Here is a 16060-nt window from a genome sequence, read left to right as displayed (position 1 = left end):
CAAGTTACGCGCCGAAATTTCGCAGAAGAATAATAAACCCGAAACAGAAGGCACTCCTCTTAGCTATTCTAGCTGTAGAGGAGTGCCTCGGAGCTGAGCACCCGTGGCACTAATAATACATAGTATTAGTATTAGTAATAGTTTGCAAATTGGCTGTTCAAATAATGATGTAAATATTTGACACTAGTGAAGGAAACTGAATCATTGTTTGTGGTGGCAGAAGTAGCATTCATATCTTCTCTTCTTGTAGGTCTCCTCTTTGGGCAGTGGGAACGACCATGTTATGGATGCCGTGTCACAGTGTGAGCAGTATGCGAAGGAGCAGGGAGCCCAGGAGAGGAACGCCCCCTGGAGGCTTTTCTTCAGGAAGGAGATCTTCACGCCGTGGCACTGCCCCGCCGACGACCTGGTCGCCACCAACCTCATCTACCAACAAACTGTCAGGGGCGTCAAGTTCGGGGAATACCGCTGCGACAGGGTGAAGGCACTTTCTCTGTTTTGGAATAGTTTGACATTTTGGGAAGTTCGATGTGAATATTGACGCAACTGTCATGTCTGTCACTAAGTATGAAACTGGAGCCAGCAGCTAGTGAGCTTGGCTTAAACACAAAGAGCGGATAGACTTTTAAACTGTTATCAGAATGTAAGAGAGCGAGTCGGCAGAAAGCAGAAGACACATCAGCTCTTTAAATGATGTCATCACTTTGGACTATAATCGTGTTTCATATATTTCATAATGAAAGATGTTAAAAAGACCTTGAACACAAGAGACACAACAGACCACATAGATTTAAAACACACGACATCCATGACTGAAATCCACAGTGTAACACATACTGAGTTACGACAGGTAGGAAAAAACATGCAAAGAAAGGGATAGAAGACAAACAAGACAAAGCAAAGTTCATCCTCGTGTTTTTTCAGATATTTCAGATAAGTCTTAGTGTCTCAGATCTTAAAAAACTCTTCTACCTTGTCGGCATCTTTTGCATCTACATTTTTTTTTTCCACATTTAACAAACCAACTTACCAGCATCTGTCTCTCTGTGTCCTCAGGATGACCTGGCAGAGCTGGCCTCTCAGCAGTATTACGTTGACTACGGTTCAGAGATCCTTCTGGAGCGCCTGCTGAGCCTCATTCCCTCCTACATCCCCGACAGAGAGATCAGCACCTCCAGGACAGTGGAGAAATGGGCTCATTTCATCATGGCTGCCCACAAAAAGGTGCTGGTCACTGGGACAAACTGTGTCAGTTTTAAATCCTTGATGTTCTTGTGTCTCAGATACATACACCGGAGGGGTCTGGCACCAAGTAGTTCCTAGAGCATAAAGTCTATGAAAAAATGATTATTAGACTCCACCAACTGGTGGCATGGTGGCAGCTACATCTAAATAAAGTCCAGTACTAATGCCAATACCATTAATTCAGCTTTCTGGCTAAATTTAAATAACCTGAAAACGACTTGTTGATTGGTTGGTTTACATTCATATTGAAGGGCAATAATTAAGAAAAAACAACTTTCCTACATTTGCATATACATTAACTGCATATAACATCACCTGCCACAGAGACGCCACAGAGTTATTTCTCTTCCTTTTCATGCATAAAGTTAGTAAAACGTGTCTCTGTTGGTCTCAGGGCATCTACACCCAGAAAAGGTTCGACCCTCAGAAGGTGAAAGAGGAAGTGGTGGACTTCGCTCGCCACAAGTGGCCTCTGCTCTTCTCTCGTTTCTACGAAGCCTTCAAGTTCTCAGGTGACCAGCTACGACCTGTTTTACACTATAACACTGAGGATGCACCAAATACCCAATGATCCAAAAGACTTTCAGAGGCGATGCGAGGCACGCGGAAATGAGCTCGAAGATAGAAACCTTATTCTCCTCATTCCAGGGCAGTTTTGTATCTTCAGCTGACCTGCCGTGTACTGATTTATAGATGGTCACTTTGGTAAAAGAAGCTTACAATATAAATTGTAAAACTGAAAGTGTCATTTAATCACAGTCTTCATTGTCCTCGTCAGTATTACAGTAAATTACACGGTCCTTTCCAGGAACCTTCCTAACAAATTACTGTTCCATATTAGCAGTTATTAGGAAAATGTGTGTTCTGTACAATAAAGATTACTGAAAACGTCGTGCTAAAGATCTAAATCCTCTGTCTTGTTCCTGTGACAGTGAATTCTGTGTCTCTGCCTCTCAGGTCCCAGTCTGCCTAAGAATGACCTGATCGTAGCCGTCAATTGGACCGGAGTTTATTTTGTAGATGAGCAGGAGCAGGTCCTCTTAGAGCTTTCCTTCCCAGAAATCACTGCAGTTTCCAGCAGCAGGTGAGGCATGCTGGGACCTGTAGTCACTGAACAGGAGGAGGGGAGGAGGTCTGGGTGACTGGATGGATCAACACAATGTTGGAGTTTGATGCTGAAGATCACTGTTGGTTTCTCATTTCCTACTGACAGTCAACTAAGCAGTTATTTTAACCTAAACCAGGATCTTTTCCTGATCGTGACCAAGTTGTTTTGGTTCCAAACCTTAAATATGGCAGTTTCAGATCAGGAAACTGTTTTATTTTAACAGTGATTCTGAAGTTATGGGAATCACTCAGACAGAATGTTGTCCTGCTGATGGAGACGTCAAATCTGGAAATGACATTCAGCATGTTGTGTTGTTTAATTTTTGGGGATTTCCTGTTTCAGGGGAGGAAAGCTGCAGGGTCAGAGTTTCACTTTGGCAACCATCAAAGGAGACGAGTACACCTTCACCTCCAATAATGCAGAAGACATCCGTGACCTGGTGGTGACCTTCCTGGAAGGCCTGAGGAAGAGGTCCAAGTTTGTGGTCGCGCTGCAGGACAACCCTAACCCCAGTAAGTCCAGAGGGTCCAGTTTTTATATTGTGATGTTTTTTTATTTATTAATAGAGAAGGAGATTTAAACCTCACTGAAGACACATATTGAACAGTGTCTTCAAATTTTCAAATATTAATTTTAGTACGAAATAAAACAAAGCTGAGGAGCAAATGCTCACATTTAAAAAGCAGGAACTAGCAGACTTTTGGTTAGAAAAAGCAACTTAAACAATTAACCACTCAATTGTCAAAATTGTTGATTCTTTTTTTTTCTGTCTTCTTTTTCCATCGATTAAGTGACTAATATTTGCAGCACTAATTGAGACATGGAATCATCTGTAAATGTAAAGAGGAAAGATTGTTAAGTTGAGGGCTGTAATATCTGGTTGTTTTGGCCCTAAATATACTCAAAGGAAATGTAGAAATGCTGTAATACAGTGTTTGCATTATAATACATGACCTGCAACATGTGTAACACCAGTTTGAGGACGTTATCTGTTAGAGAGATTTCCATCAAACACCTTTACAATAATATTCTGTACTTGAAATACATTTTCTGAGATTATGTACTAGACAGAAAGAGGCAGTGTCACCACAGAGAATGTTTAAAAGTAGAAGATGATCGTCTCATGCCAGGACAAACTTTGTTTTTTGCCACAGCTGGGGAGGAGTCAACATTCCTGAGCTTCCTGAAGGGAGACCTGATCCTATTGGACCAGGACACCGGTGAGCAGGTCCTCAACTCTGGTTGGGCCCACGGCATCAACGAGCGAACCAATCAGAGAGGAGATTTCCCGGCCGACTGTGTCTATGTCCTGCCCACCGTGGCCCGACCTCAACAAGAAATAGTGGTGAGAGGAAAAAAAAGAGCTTTTATTTAAGACTCAGTGTAAATTCCTCATTGTTACGAAGGAAACTCGTCTTTACAGCACTGAGCTGCAAACACAGACGGACAGCAGCGTCCGACTTACAGCTTTTTTAATTCAAGAAGTATTTTCAGTTTAAGTAATATGTTCCACACTTTAAACAGATTGATTGATTTCTTGAGTGTCCTGCACCTCTGGTGCCGAGCCCATATAGACACTTAACAAAAACCTTGATGCCCACATGCAACAACCTCCTTAGTTTCCTAATATGTGTGACAAGTGGGACGCCAACAACAACTCCTGCCTTACAGCCACTGTGTGGTACAACCCCACAGGAGCTATTCCTGGGGATGAGAGGCACTGAAGTACAAGTCCACCAGTAACATTCTGTAGTTAGCTGTTCCACACCAGGGTGGATTCTGCTGTCTGTCTGGTTTGTTGACATAACCAAAGAACTGCCGTGTTGATACCCGAGGCAGACGGGACCAGGTGGGCCAGACAGGTCAGGTTGGTTACGGACAAAAAATTAGAAAGGAGGGGTTTGAGTCAGGTTCGGTCACGTCGGCCAAACAATAGGAAGTACTGCTCATTAGGATGCTTCGAACTGCTGATGACAGTGAGCAATCTGTGTGCTGTAGATTTGTATTAAAACACCTATAGCCTTTATAAATCTTTTTATGGTCATTTAAGGAGCCTATCCATGTGTAATTAGGATAAACAGTCAGTCTGTTACTGTGGTAACAACTGTGTGACATGGTAACACAACCTCAGTGCTTCAGCTTACATTAACTGCATAGGCCTTGGGTCGCGTTCAGGTACAGCCATGTGTGTACATGTACATGGGGTTGGCAGGTTAACAAGGGGGATGCACTTTGGTTTTGCTAACATAGCATCCACCCTCATCCCCCCTCAAATCACCCACTGCTCAAAACATAATGACTGTATTTTGGGGGCAGTTGAAGAAGAGCGAGAGGAATCAGAGTTACAGTTCTTAAAACTTCCCATATTGCTGTAACAGATATGTAATTTACATATTTAATATGACGACACCTGGCTCTTGTGCCTTTGTCTGAAGACAATAAATGTAAGTCAAATAAATGTTATGTAATCAGATATAATCCAACCAATCAGGCGCTGGTAACCATGACACCGGATCAGCGCCAGGAGTCGGTTCGTGTTTCGCAGCTCGTCCTGCCAGAGACCGACGGCAAACTGAAACCCTACACACTGGAGGAGTTCTCCTACGACTACTTCAGGTACACAGAAACACACCCACGAAAAACAAATGAACATAAACAATATACACAGGCATGTTCACATGCTTACAAACACAAGCACAAATCATACATGTAAACCCACGGTTACATCCAGAAAGCACAGTAATGTAGCTATTTCAGTTGTGGAGAAGCTCAGGGACCTTAGTGTTCTTCATTATGACTGTTTATAAAGATGGACGACATGACAGCCCCCCAAAAGGCCTGCCTTTACTAAGTTAAAGATTGTCTGTCCTGAAATTTCCTTAATTTAAACTCAGACAATACAGAAGTTATCACAGGACTCTTCCCTCACGCTTCTCCAACATCACATCTCACATTATAAAGGTATAGTGAAGGACTCTGTACAGGAGGGAAGTATGTGCCGTGTGATTACAGTTGTGTGGTTCATTTTCATTTTTGATCGGCATGCAGTCATGTCGGCATGTCACTGAGGTAACCTGCTTCTTCTAGGCCTCCTCCCAAACACACCCTGAGCAGAGTGATGGTCACTAAGAATCGTGGGAAGGACAAGATGTGGAGCTGCACCAGAGAGCCGCTCAAGCAGCCGCTGCTGAAGAAGGTCGTCAACCACGAGGAGCTGGCTCAGGACGCCTGCATGTCCTTCATAGATATCCTTTAAACCGCTGATGTGAAGCTGCCGACTGACAACTTTTTTTAACTATTATTTTTTTATGGCATTTTTCCCTTTATTTGACAATCAGTGGAGAGAAACAGGAAATGTATATACATATATATATATATATATATAATATATATAATATATATAATTTATATATATACATATATATGTATATATACATATATACATATATGTACAATTCTATAACTCATCATGTACCGGTGACTTCAAAGTTTTTTTTTGATTTCTGTGTTGAGCGTGGGCATCAAAGTGCTTTTTATTATTTTATATATTTAATAAAAAGCAACAGAATTCAGGAAGGAAGTGTCTCTACCCTCTGTGTCACATCCAGATATTCATGTACATTCTGTACTTTGAATTCCGGCTAGTCAGGCTGTTTTATTCCTTGACGTCTGTCCCACCTATGATGAAGTACATGGGCGACTACCCGTCCAAACGGACGCGCTCAGTCAACGAGCTGACAGACCAGATCTTTGAAGGAGCACTGAAGGCCGAACCCCTGAAAGACGAGATCTACTGTCAGATCATCAAACAGCTCACTGACAATCACGTCAAGTGTGTAAACTGACACTATAGTGATTCCTCAATAATCTCAATCATATCTTGGTGCAAATTCAAGGTTCACAGTCACACACTGATTCTTCGGAAAGAAATTATCCACAAAATTTTCCAGCATTAACAGTGAACTTTGCAAAAAATACACACAAATACTAAATGCTAAACACTATACAAATGACCAGTCTGTTGCGTTCAGTGTACATTAATCATTCAGTATTGGTGCAGTAATACAGCATGGAGCACTCACAGCAGATACTGCGTTTCTATGGAGGAGCTTACCCTGAGCTTTGTGCTGCTGCAGGTACAGTGAGGAGAAAGGCTGGGAGCTGCTTTGGTTGTGTACTGGTCTGTTTCCACCCAGTAACATGCTGCTGCCGCACATCCAGCGCTTCCTCCAGTCCAAGAAACACCACCCGCTCTCTGGAGACTGCATGCAGAGGCTGCACAAAGCACTACGGTGAAACTTAACACTTCATTTGTTTCGACTGATTACTGTTGAGTGAAAGGTGCCTGAACTATCTAGTTATTTGATACAGGGATACATATATTTGATACATATATTTGATACATATGCCAGACATTTGATTATTTACCAATTAATTAATGGCTGGCTTATGCATCTGGTTTTAAAAAGAGCTAAGACAAAAGAGACACATTTTAAAGTGATAGTTCGGGACATGGAATCGTGTGAGGTAGTTATCACCATGTTAAGATGGCATGACATAAACATATCAAAAGATGTAAGATAGAGAAAAGCAGAAAATCTATTTGAGAGGCATTTTGGCTTCAAAACAATAAACTATTATCAAAATAGTTGTAGATAATTTTTCTGACAGTTGACTCAATCAGTTAATAGACTCAGGAGAAATATGCTGTTGTGAATTAAAAACTTCTGTTTCTATGACACACAATTTCACTGACCTTTAATTTTTCTGCCTAATTGTCGTTGTTGTCACGGTAACAGCAACGGATCCAGGAAGTATCCCCCTCATTTGGTGGAAGTGGAGGCCATCCAACATAAGACAACCCAGATCTTCCACAAAGTCTACTTTCCTGATGATACAGATGAGGTACGACACACACATGTAATTCACACTTGACCAGAAAGTGTTGTTTGAAAACTGAGATTGTTTTAATTGATTGTTCGTCTCAAACCTGCAGGCGTTTGAGGTGGAGTCCAGCACCAAAGCAAAGGATTTCTGCCAGAACATTTCCACCAGGCTGCTGCTCAAATCTCCTGAAGGCTTCAGCCTCTTCGTCAAGATCTCAGACAAGGTCAGGCGAATGATCAAAACCTGTCACTGCTCTCAAAGCCGGTTATCCATGGATAAGGATATGTGAATGATAGGAGGAGAGATGTTAGGTGGGATATTACCTGTCTCACTGAGGTGTTGGTCATGCTATTATCATGTCAGTCCTCTCACCAGACTTTGTTTTATTCCTCTAAAATAAAATTTGAATTCTAATTATAATATTGTTATGTATTACTTCTCCCATCCTTACCTGTTTTTCAGGTGTTTTTGTGTCTTCATTTTATGCTGTCACTCATGTCCTTAGACCTTGTTTTATCTTTAGGCCAAACGTTTATTTTCATATCCTTCATGTGTTAGCGATCTTCAGTTTCACCAGAAAGATTTATTGTAATTTGTGTGTGATCAAAAAAATATATAACAACTTGCATGACATTTAAGTGAAGACAGAAATAATGTAAAACACATTTTTACAGCATCTAAAAAGTGAATTCTGTTTGATACATTGTAATTACTTTATTGATTAACTTGCGCCAAGCTGATATGTCTGACTGTGTGTATTGTGCAGGTGATCAGTGTGCCAGAGGGAGATTTCTTCTTTGACTTTGTCAGACATTTGACGGACTGGATCAAAAAATCTCGACCAGCTAAAGACGGTTCGTACCAACATCTGTTTTACCTCTGTGGCACTAAAGATATTGTTATATCGATGTCACTGTCAGTTTTGTTTTTACCACATAAAAATCTAATCTGGTCTGTTGTAGCGTGAACACCATATTTTAGGATTTACTCTTGTTGAAATGGGGCACCAGTCCTCTAGGAGGACAAAAATGAATTACTTCATTGCCAGATTTATCAATCTCATATCTGAAGCCATGACTTCTGGATTCAATGGATCTCCAGTCTCTATGTCAAAAGAACACAACAGGACAACAACTGGGTGTAAAGGAGTTTATTAACTAAACTACTATCTACACAGTAAATGCAAGGTGTAATAATCATAAAGATGAAAATAATAATGACATTAGCAGTGTGATGAGTTGGCAATGGTGGGAGAGAATATGTCATGGCTATACAATATGGCTATACAGCTAATGATACTACATCTACGAATTAGGTTTGATGATTAAATATTGCTATATTTCGACATCAACCCAGTCATGAGCAGAGTGTTAAGACCGGCCTACTGTGAGTTGCGCTGTAGCTGGAGACCCTCGGCTGGAACCCAGGTGGCTGTGGTTGCCGTGGTAACCCTGGAGACGCGGGAGGCCGTGTCCCGTTATCATGATGACGGATTCTGCCGGTGTCTCAGCGGTTCAGCTCTGGTGGAGTTTGCCAGGAGACGTTCTGTCCTGTCCTGACACAAACTGCAGACTGTGAAACATCATGATTTTGATGTTAGAACAAACCTGCACTTGGATAAAACTCATATTACACCAGTTTTTAGGTTGAATCTCACTTGTGTTTCTTCTCTCCCGCCTTGCAGGTATCATTCCCTCTCTGACCTATCAAGTGTTCTTCATGAAGAAGTTGTGGACCAACACAGTTCCAGGGAAGGACTCATTCGCCGACTCCATCTTCCACTATTACCAGGTTGGTTTTATGATATTTATATTGAGAGACAGGAGAAAATACTTGAGTTATACAGTTTCAGGCAGAAATGCTCCTTTACACTTCACTTCATCTTTGTCTCAGCTGACACAGAGTCACTTCCAAAGTTTTTTTAATCATGTGCTACTTATCTTTTGGCAATTTGCTTCAAACTGTTCTAAAATGATTATGAGTCACATTTCCACTCATACTTTACCGTTGTATAAATAACAACTCTTCTTTTACTCAGGAGTTGCCTAAATACTTGCGTGGCTACCATAAGTGTTCACGGGAAGAGGTTTTCCAGCTTGCAGCGCTCATCTACCGCGTCAAGTTTGAGGATGACAAATCCCACTTTCCTACAATTCCCAAGATGCTGCGGGAGCTGGTTCCCCAGGATCTCATTCGTCAGATGTCACCGGATGACTGGAAAAGGGTAAACCTACAAAACTCTATTGACAAAACAGTCTGACATTGATATTGAATATTAACTTTTTTCCTTTACCTTGTTGTATCCAAGGGTCAAAATATGTGCAATTTATATTTTATAATGTAAAACCACGGTAAATATTGTTTTGGTCAGCTTTATAAAAAGTAAAGTAATTGTTACTGTCAGACTTGTTTTAAAGAAGAAATTATAGTCAGGTGCAGCGGCGCAACTAGATAAAGAGAACCCAATCTACTCTAATCTAACTAACATTCAAAATATTCAATATGCTTGATGTAGAATAAATATGTATAAATAAGTTTAATTTTTATTCGACTTTTTTAATGCCAGTTGCTGAATTTGTATCCACTCTAAATCAAAATCTTGCATTAAGTAATGACGACTGAACAGAGCTTAATAATTAATACGTGTGTGTGTGTGTGTGTGTGTGTGTGTGTGTGTGTGTGTGTGTTGACTACAGTCTGTGGTTGCATACTTCAACAAGCAGGCCGGTAAATCGAGGGAAGAGGCCAAACTGATGTTCCTAAAGATCATCTACAAATGGCCGACATTTGGCTCTGCCTTCTTCGAGGTCAAGGTAAAAACACCGGAGCCTGCCACTTCCTGTCTGCAGTCCTCACTCCCTTGTCTTGACATCAGTTTTATCAAACGTAACAAGAGGAAACAGCTGAAATGAACGTCCTGACTTCTCAGCTGTCATCTGTCTGTCACAGAAAGATTCGATATAAAACATTACTGCTTCACATGTAAAAGTGATAAGATATGAAAGGCGATCAAGGCGATCAGTGGCTACAACAATATAAATATCTATCCTTTGTTCTTAGCAAACCACAGAGCCCAACTACCCAGAGATCCTGCTGATCGCCATCAACAAGCACGGAGTCAGTCTCATCGACCCAAAGCCCAAGGTTTGTGCTTGAATAAGAGTTCAACCGATGCCAGATTTCTAAGGCTGATTTCACGAAACCGTGCTGATTAACATGTACATGGTAAACACAGAAAGATCCCTACAAAATGTGGTTTAATCTCCCATTACATACACTCAGCCCAGGCTGACTGGAGGGGGGGCGAGGTTTGACCTTTCTCTGTGTATTTGTGCAGGACATCCTGACCACACACCCCTTCACCAAGATCTCCAACTGGAGCAGTGGGAACACCTACTTCCACATCACCATCGGCAACCTGGTCAGAGGAAGCAAACTGCTGTGTGAGACCTCGCTGGTGGGTGACAACAACACACACGCACGCACACACACACACACACACACACACACACACACACACACACACATAGCACTAATTCCATCAGTTTTCTTGATTAAAGTTAAGTCTCAAGTAAAACTCGACAGTTCCTGTCGATTTTTCACATTAAAAGCCTATAAAAAAGGTCCAGGAAGTGTAGTTTCATTCATGGTGGTTTAACACTGATAAAGAAAAACAGCGAAGTGGAATGAAGTAATGGAAGTGGAGCAGTGTCTATGTTAGAGAAGAGAAACTTGGAGCAGAGTGGTGTGTGGGAGCCGTGACTGTTGGAAAGGTAAATCATACCATATTTATTAAGACAGCATGGAGGAAGTGTTGAGTTTGCATTGCAAGCACACATTGTCATTGGACAGCTGGTCTCAGATCTATCTATCTATCTATCTATCTATCTATCTATCTATCTATCTATCTATCTATCTATCTATCTATCTATCTATCTATCTATCTATCTAGTACAGTACTTCACTATAGTTTTGAGGGACTTTACTAACTGTCAGAGGTTTTGCATTAGACTTTCTTGCTGCTGAAATTATCAGTTCAAGTCGGTAAGACTCTCTGAACATGGGATTTCCCGATCCTACAAGCAGCACGTGCTCCTTCTGCACTGAGGGTGTGGCTTCCCCCCTCTGTGGTCACAGATCCTCCAAGGCCTTGAGTCAGTAAGACGTGTTGCTCTCAGGGACTTTGGTTAGAATGTCCACAGTGTAATCTGTGCTTCTGCCTGCACGAGTGTGATGCCACAGAACCTGAAGTCTTACTCTGCTCTAATCTGTCAAAGTGACGGACGGCGTCCAGATTTTTCCTCATTGTTAAAAAAATTCAGTCAATTACGGGAAATATTGGGTTAAGGCGACCCCTGCTTACTGCTACTTTACACTTGACTACTTCACTACACACAGGATATTGTAGTTTCTACTGCTCTACTTTGCACATTTATTTGACAGATATAGTTACTAGTTACTTTACAGATTCAGATTTTACAGTTATTAAAGCTATTAAATACAATGTATTGGTAAAGATTAAACCAGTAATTTCCAACTTCTTTTGCTTGTCACTCCTTACAAAAAAAGCCATGTCAATGAAGTTGTTAATGGACAAAATAGGTAAAATATTCCAGTATTTCACAAAAAACAAACAAGTGAATACAATTTTGAGAAGTGGGACTTTTTTTTTTCTTCTTCTCTGCCCAATTAATTATATCAAGATCCCCAAAATTCGACCCATAGGTTGGGAAACACTGGTCTAAACTACTTCACAGTATAAAGCAGCTGATAATCTAATGTATATCTAATATATCACTGATGGGGGGCCATTGCTCTGCTGAACCACTATCTTTACTTTTGATGTGTGTTCCCATCACACCTGCAGGGCTACAAGATGGACGACCTGTTGACCTCTTACATCAGTCAGATGCTGACCACCATGAACAAGCAGCGCTCCGGGCGGGGCCACAGCAAGTGAACCTCTTATTGGCAGGAGGCTACCGAGCTCATCCGACTCTTGCGCCCTATTGGCCAGCACTGCAGCTGGGGGCGGACCTTTGCCCACCAGCTGTGGAGGATGAGCCGCAGTCCTTCTGCTAGCTCAGAAGGGTCAAAGCTCACGGGGGAGAGTTCGGCAGCCAGCAGCGACGACCCCGGCGAAGGCCCCAGCAACTGTTACCACCACAACTACAACTACGATGAGGATGAGCCGTCCAGTGAGGATGACTATCTCTGACACTCCAAACCCTCCGTCCTACAGGTCCAGCTTCCCGCTGTGGTTCAGGACTCTACAGTCAGACCTCGTGTACAGAAACACAGTGTGGAGTCAGAGCTACTGTCACGTGAACACAAGTTCTCTGATGCAGATCAAACTGGGGACACTGTGCTCCAGTAGTTAAACCTCAGTCTGTAGTAAATGTTGCAGCGACCCCAAGTGGCAGCAGGTGTTCACTGCCTCACTGTTTGAAAACTTTAAGGACCGTGCAGTCTGAGAATAGTCTGATGTGTGTTCCAGTCACTCTTTACTGAGGGAGCGCCCAGGCTCTGTTAGCTTTCTCTGGACAGAGGGAGGCTACATTTCCTTTTGCACCAGTGATTTTACTGTCGGAGGTTTTGGTCTGTAGGTCCAATGTATCAATCACCTGAGTTACTGTAGATGACATACGATTCTCTGGTCACTCTCTGACTGTGATTTATACAACAGGACTGTTTCTGGTCACTGTAGTTAGTGGCATGACTCTATGCAAGACAATGTGGTTCAGTTCACCTAATATCACCATGTTACAGTAACTGCTATAGTTGGACATTGTTCTGCAGTTTGAGCATGTTAACAAGGAATCTGTTGAAAAACACTGAATTCAGTTGCCTCAGAAAACAACTTATTATAAGCCTTAAATGTCCCGCTGTACCACAGACAGCACCACAGTACAGTTAGTTATTACTTCATAGGAGCTCATACATGTCTCAAGTGGGTCTGGATTGTGCTGCAGTAGCTAGGAAGCTCATCCACTCATTTTGATTTTAGGAATGAAATATTTTTAAATTGGTCAATCAATTCATCCATTTTCTGCTGCTTATCTGTGTCAAGGCCACATTTATTGATTAATGATGTTATTAGAAATGATTGTTTTATGCAGCTGGGAAGTAAGTGACAAAATGTGATATGAATGTCAACTAATACATGAACTTAATGAACAACTGTAGACCTTATTGTCCCAACTGGGCTTCCATCTTTACCAGTATGATAGTGAAAAGGTAAATTATATTGAACACTGCAAACTGTTTAACATCCAAGAGTCCAAATGTACATTAACATATGAACATGTCACACGCACACACACACACACACACTCTAACTTTAACATTGAGCTCAAAGCTTAGACTGAAAGAGTCTGAACTCTTCAGACATATCTTAGATGTAGGTTTACGTTCTTTCTCAGAAACAGTATCTTCTCTCAGTAATCCATGTCAGACTCAGATGAGCTTCTGTTCTCTGTTTGTACCTGCTGTAGTTTGAAGTGTTGATCTTTGTATCACTTTGATTCATAATCTCCAGAACTGCTTCCTGTTCGGCTTTAGAAAAACTCTCAACTGTGTTTTTTCTGGCCTTAGATCCAGACTGTGTGACTGAAGTGGCGTCAAAGGACCTGAGCTCATTTATTTAATCCTCTACTGTTGTCATGTGTGACACAGACAAACACCTGTATTTACTATTTATGGCCTTTTCTGCGTGGAACGGTTTAATTCTGGGTTTTTGTTTGTTTTAATACTGTATTCCATTATGTTTATGTTTACACCTCTCTGGTGTAATGATTATTACCAGCTGTTTAATTTTACATTTCATGCTATAATTGTTTTTCTATTTCTGTTGAGACTACATTACCCAGCATCCTGTGAGGTGCAGCTGCTGATCCTGTGGGTTTTTTGTAGCATTCCTGTAGTTATACAAAGGTAGTAAGTGGACCTTGAGTGAAGACTTCTTTTGTCAAAATACTATCACACTTAATAGTCCAGTAGTTTTTTTTTTTTTTTTACTGTTGTTAAAATGTCATTGTGTGAACACCTGCTGATGAAAACTGCACTTCACTCTGAGGTCTAGTTACACTGTTGTGTTAAAAGGGAAATTTCCACATAAAACTTCTTCCTGCACAGTTGCTTAAAATTGTCCCATTTACTAAGAAACTTACATTTGTTAGTGTTAGCGAACCAGAGTCCAAATAAAAATGACTTAAAGTATCAAGTGCACAAAAACAAGTGAAGTGACATACTGAGCGAGCACATACCTCCACACCGGGACAAGTGAGTTGTTTTTCCCCAGAACACAGACGATCTGCTGTAAAACCACATAAACATTTTGAATATTTAAATACACTCACCCTGCGCTCTCCCTGCACCAGTGGCTTTACCTCCACTAAAGCTGCATGAAAAACACACAACCAGTTTATTTTTCATCGTGGCACAGATCTGATTTTTACAGCTTTAACGTGTGAAAGAAAGTGTCTGTCTGTGGCTTTAAGTCCATGAGCATGTGAAGTCTTATCTTTACCTTTGAAATGATAAAGAGGATATTTTACAGTTACATATAATCCAACAACCAAAAGCAAAATGTTTGGTTAGTACTGGCTTGTAGGTTTGGTAGTTTTGATTTTAACTCTTCAAATACAAATAATTGCATTAAAGCTCTGGGAAAAAAAGACTTACAACTTCAAGAGAAATGCCATGTTCCTGTGTGTTGATTCGGTCACATCAAAAATCAAATCTGTGACACAAACATTTAGAAAGTCTCTTATTTAGTTTGTTTCCTTCTTTGATTTGGTGAAACTCAGTTCTGTCAGATGTGTAGAACTCTTCATCCAGTAATCTGCGTTGGAGGTTTTGTATCATGAACAAACAGACGTGCCAATCGCTCCATTTGATAACCTTGTTGTGAGATTGTTGTTTCTCTCTGGACTGATACAAACCTGTTTGTGCCTGTTGTGTTGCGTCTTAGATGGTTCATGAGGGTTTGTTTTGTCCGACTAATTCAATCATCTTGACTTCTCGGAGTGTGTCACGGTGTGTGTTGTGTGTGTGCGCTGTTACTTTTTTATAAAACATTAAATACATTTGTTTTGTCCGGACTGACATAATGAATGAATAACACACACAGTTTGGACACTTATCTAACGGTTTCTGTGTCATAGTGTCTGATGACTGGTTTCATGTTTGTTCACTGGTATATTTATATACTAACGTTATGTTAGATAACTTTTGGACGTAAGTTAAAGATAAAACTAGAGTTCCCGCCTTGTGGTTGTTTGTCTCCACCAACCAATCAAGTTACAGGAAATATGGTCACAGTCTCAGCTCCTGTTCCTCAGTTACAGTGTTGAATAATGGCCAGAAAAGTGTTTTTGCATTAACATTATCATGACCTACTATATGACCTTTGACCTTTTGGATATAAAATGTCATCACTTCATCATTTTAGACGTTTGTCTGAAAGTTTGTCATAATTAGTCTATGAATTACTGAGTTATGTCCAAAAATGCATTAAGTGAGGTCACAGTGACGTTGACCTTTGACTAAAGTCAAATCAAAATATAAAGAAAATATTAATTAATTTCCTCACAGCTGATCACAGTCACAAGAATGGGACTGAAACTTAACACCTCCAGCCAAGGCATAAAAATACTTCACTTTCTCTCCAACTCACAAACCTGAGAATAAAATCTATGCAGTGAAGTTCTTCAGTAACTTCCTCTGTAAGAGAACAGCAGAGGTTTCTAATGTTGGTTCAGGGTAGATTTTTTGGGTAAGTCCCTGTAACTGGCTTTTCCCGCTGACCATGAATGTGAT

General features: G+C 40.9%; 1 protein-coding gene across 1 annotated transcript; it reads left to right on the top strand.

Moving 5' to 3' along the window:
* Nucleotides 1-250: 250 nt before the first annotated feature.
* Nucleotides 251-15338, top strand: LOC111652354 (unconventional myosin-VIIa-like; the record flags this gene model as incomplete). The annotated part of the gene is made up of 19 exons (XM_023402599.2): nucleotides 251-478; nucleotides 1057-1224; nucleotides 1640-1757; nucleotides 2203-2329; nucleotides 2696-2865; nucleotides 3508-3698; nucleotides 4845-4969; nucleotides 5441-5598; nucleotides 6032-6185; nucleotides 6490-6645; nucleotides 7153-7258; nucleotides 7350-7463; nucleotides 8007-8094; nucleotides 8925-9031; nucleotides 9279-9464; nucleotides 9937-10053; nucleotides 10301-10384; nucleotides 10578-10697; nucleotides 12108-15338. Coding segments are annotated over 19 exons (2610 nt in total), but the record flags the coding sequence as incomplete, so codon positions are not given.
* Between the last annotated feature and the right edge of the window lie 722 nt (nucleotides 15339-16060).

This window comes from Seriola lalandi, unplaced genomic scaffold (genome assembly GCF_002814215.2).
Source record: "Seriola lalandi dorsalis isolate HSWRI2012SDOR001 ecotype SW California unplaced genomic scaffold, Sedor1 jcf7180002053950, whole genome shotgun sequence".
Lineage (NCBI taxonomy): Eukaryota > Metazoa > Chordata > Actinopteri > Carangiformes > Carangidae > Seriola > Seriola lalandi.
The sequence above is the reverse complement of the archived record's forward strand: the minus strand, read 5'-3'. Positions and strand labels throughout refer to the sequence as shown.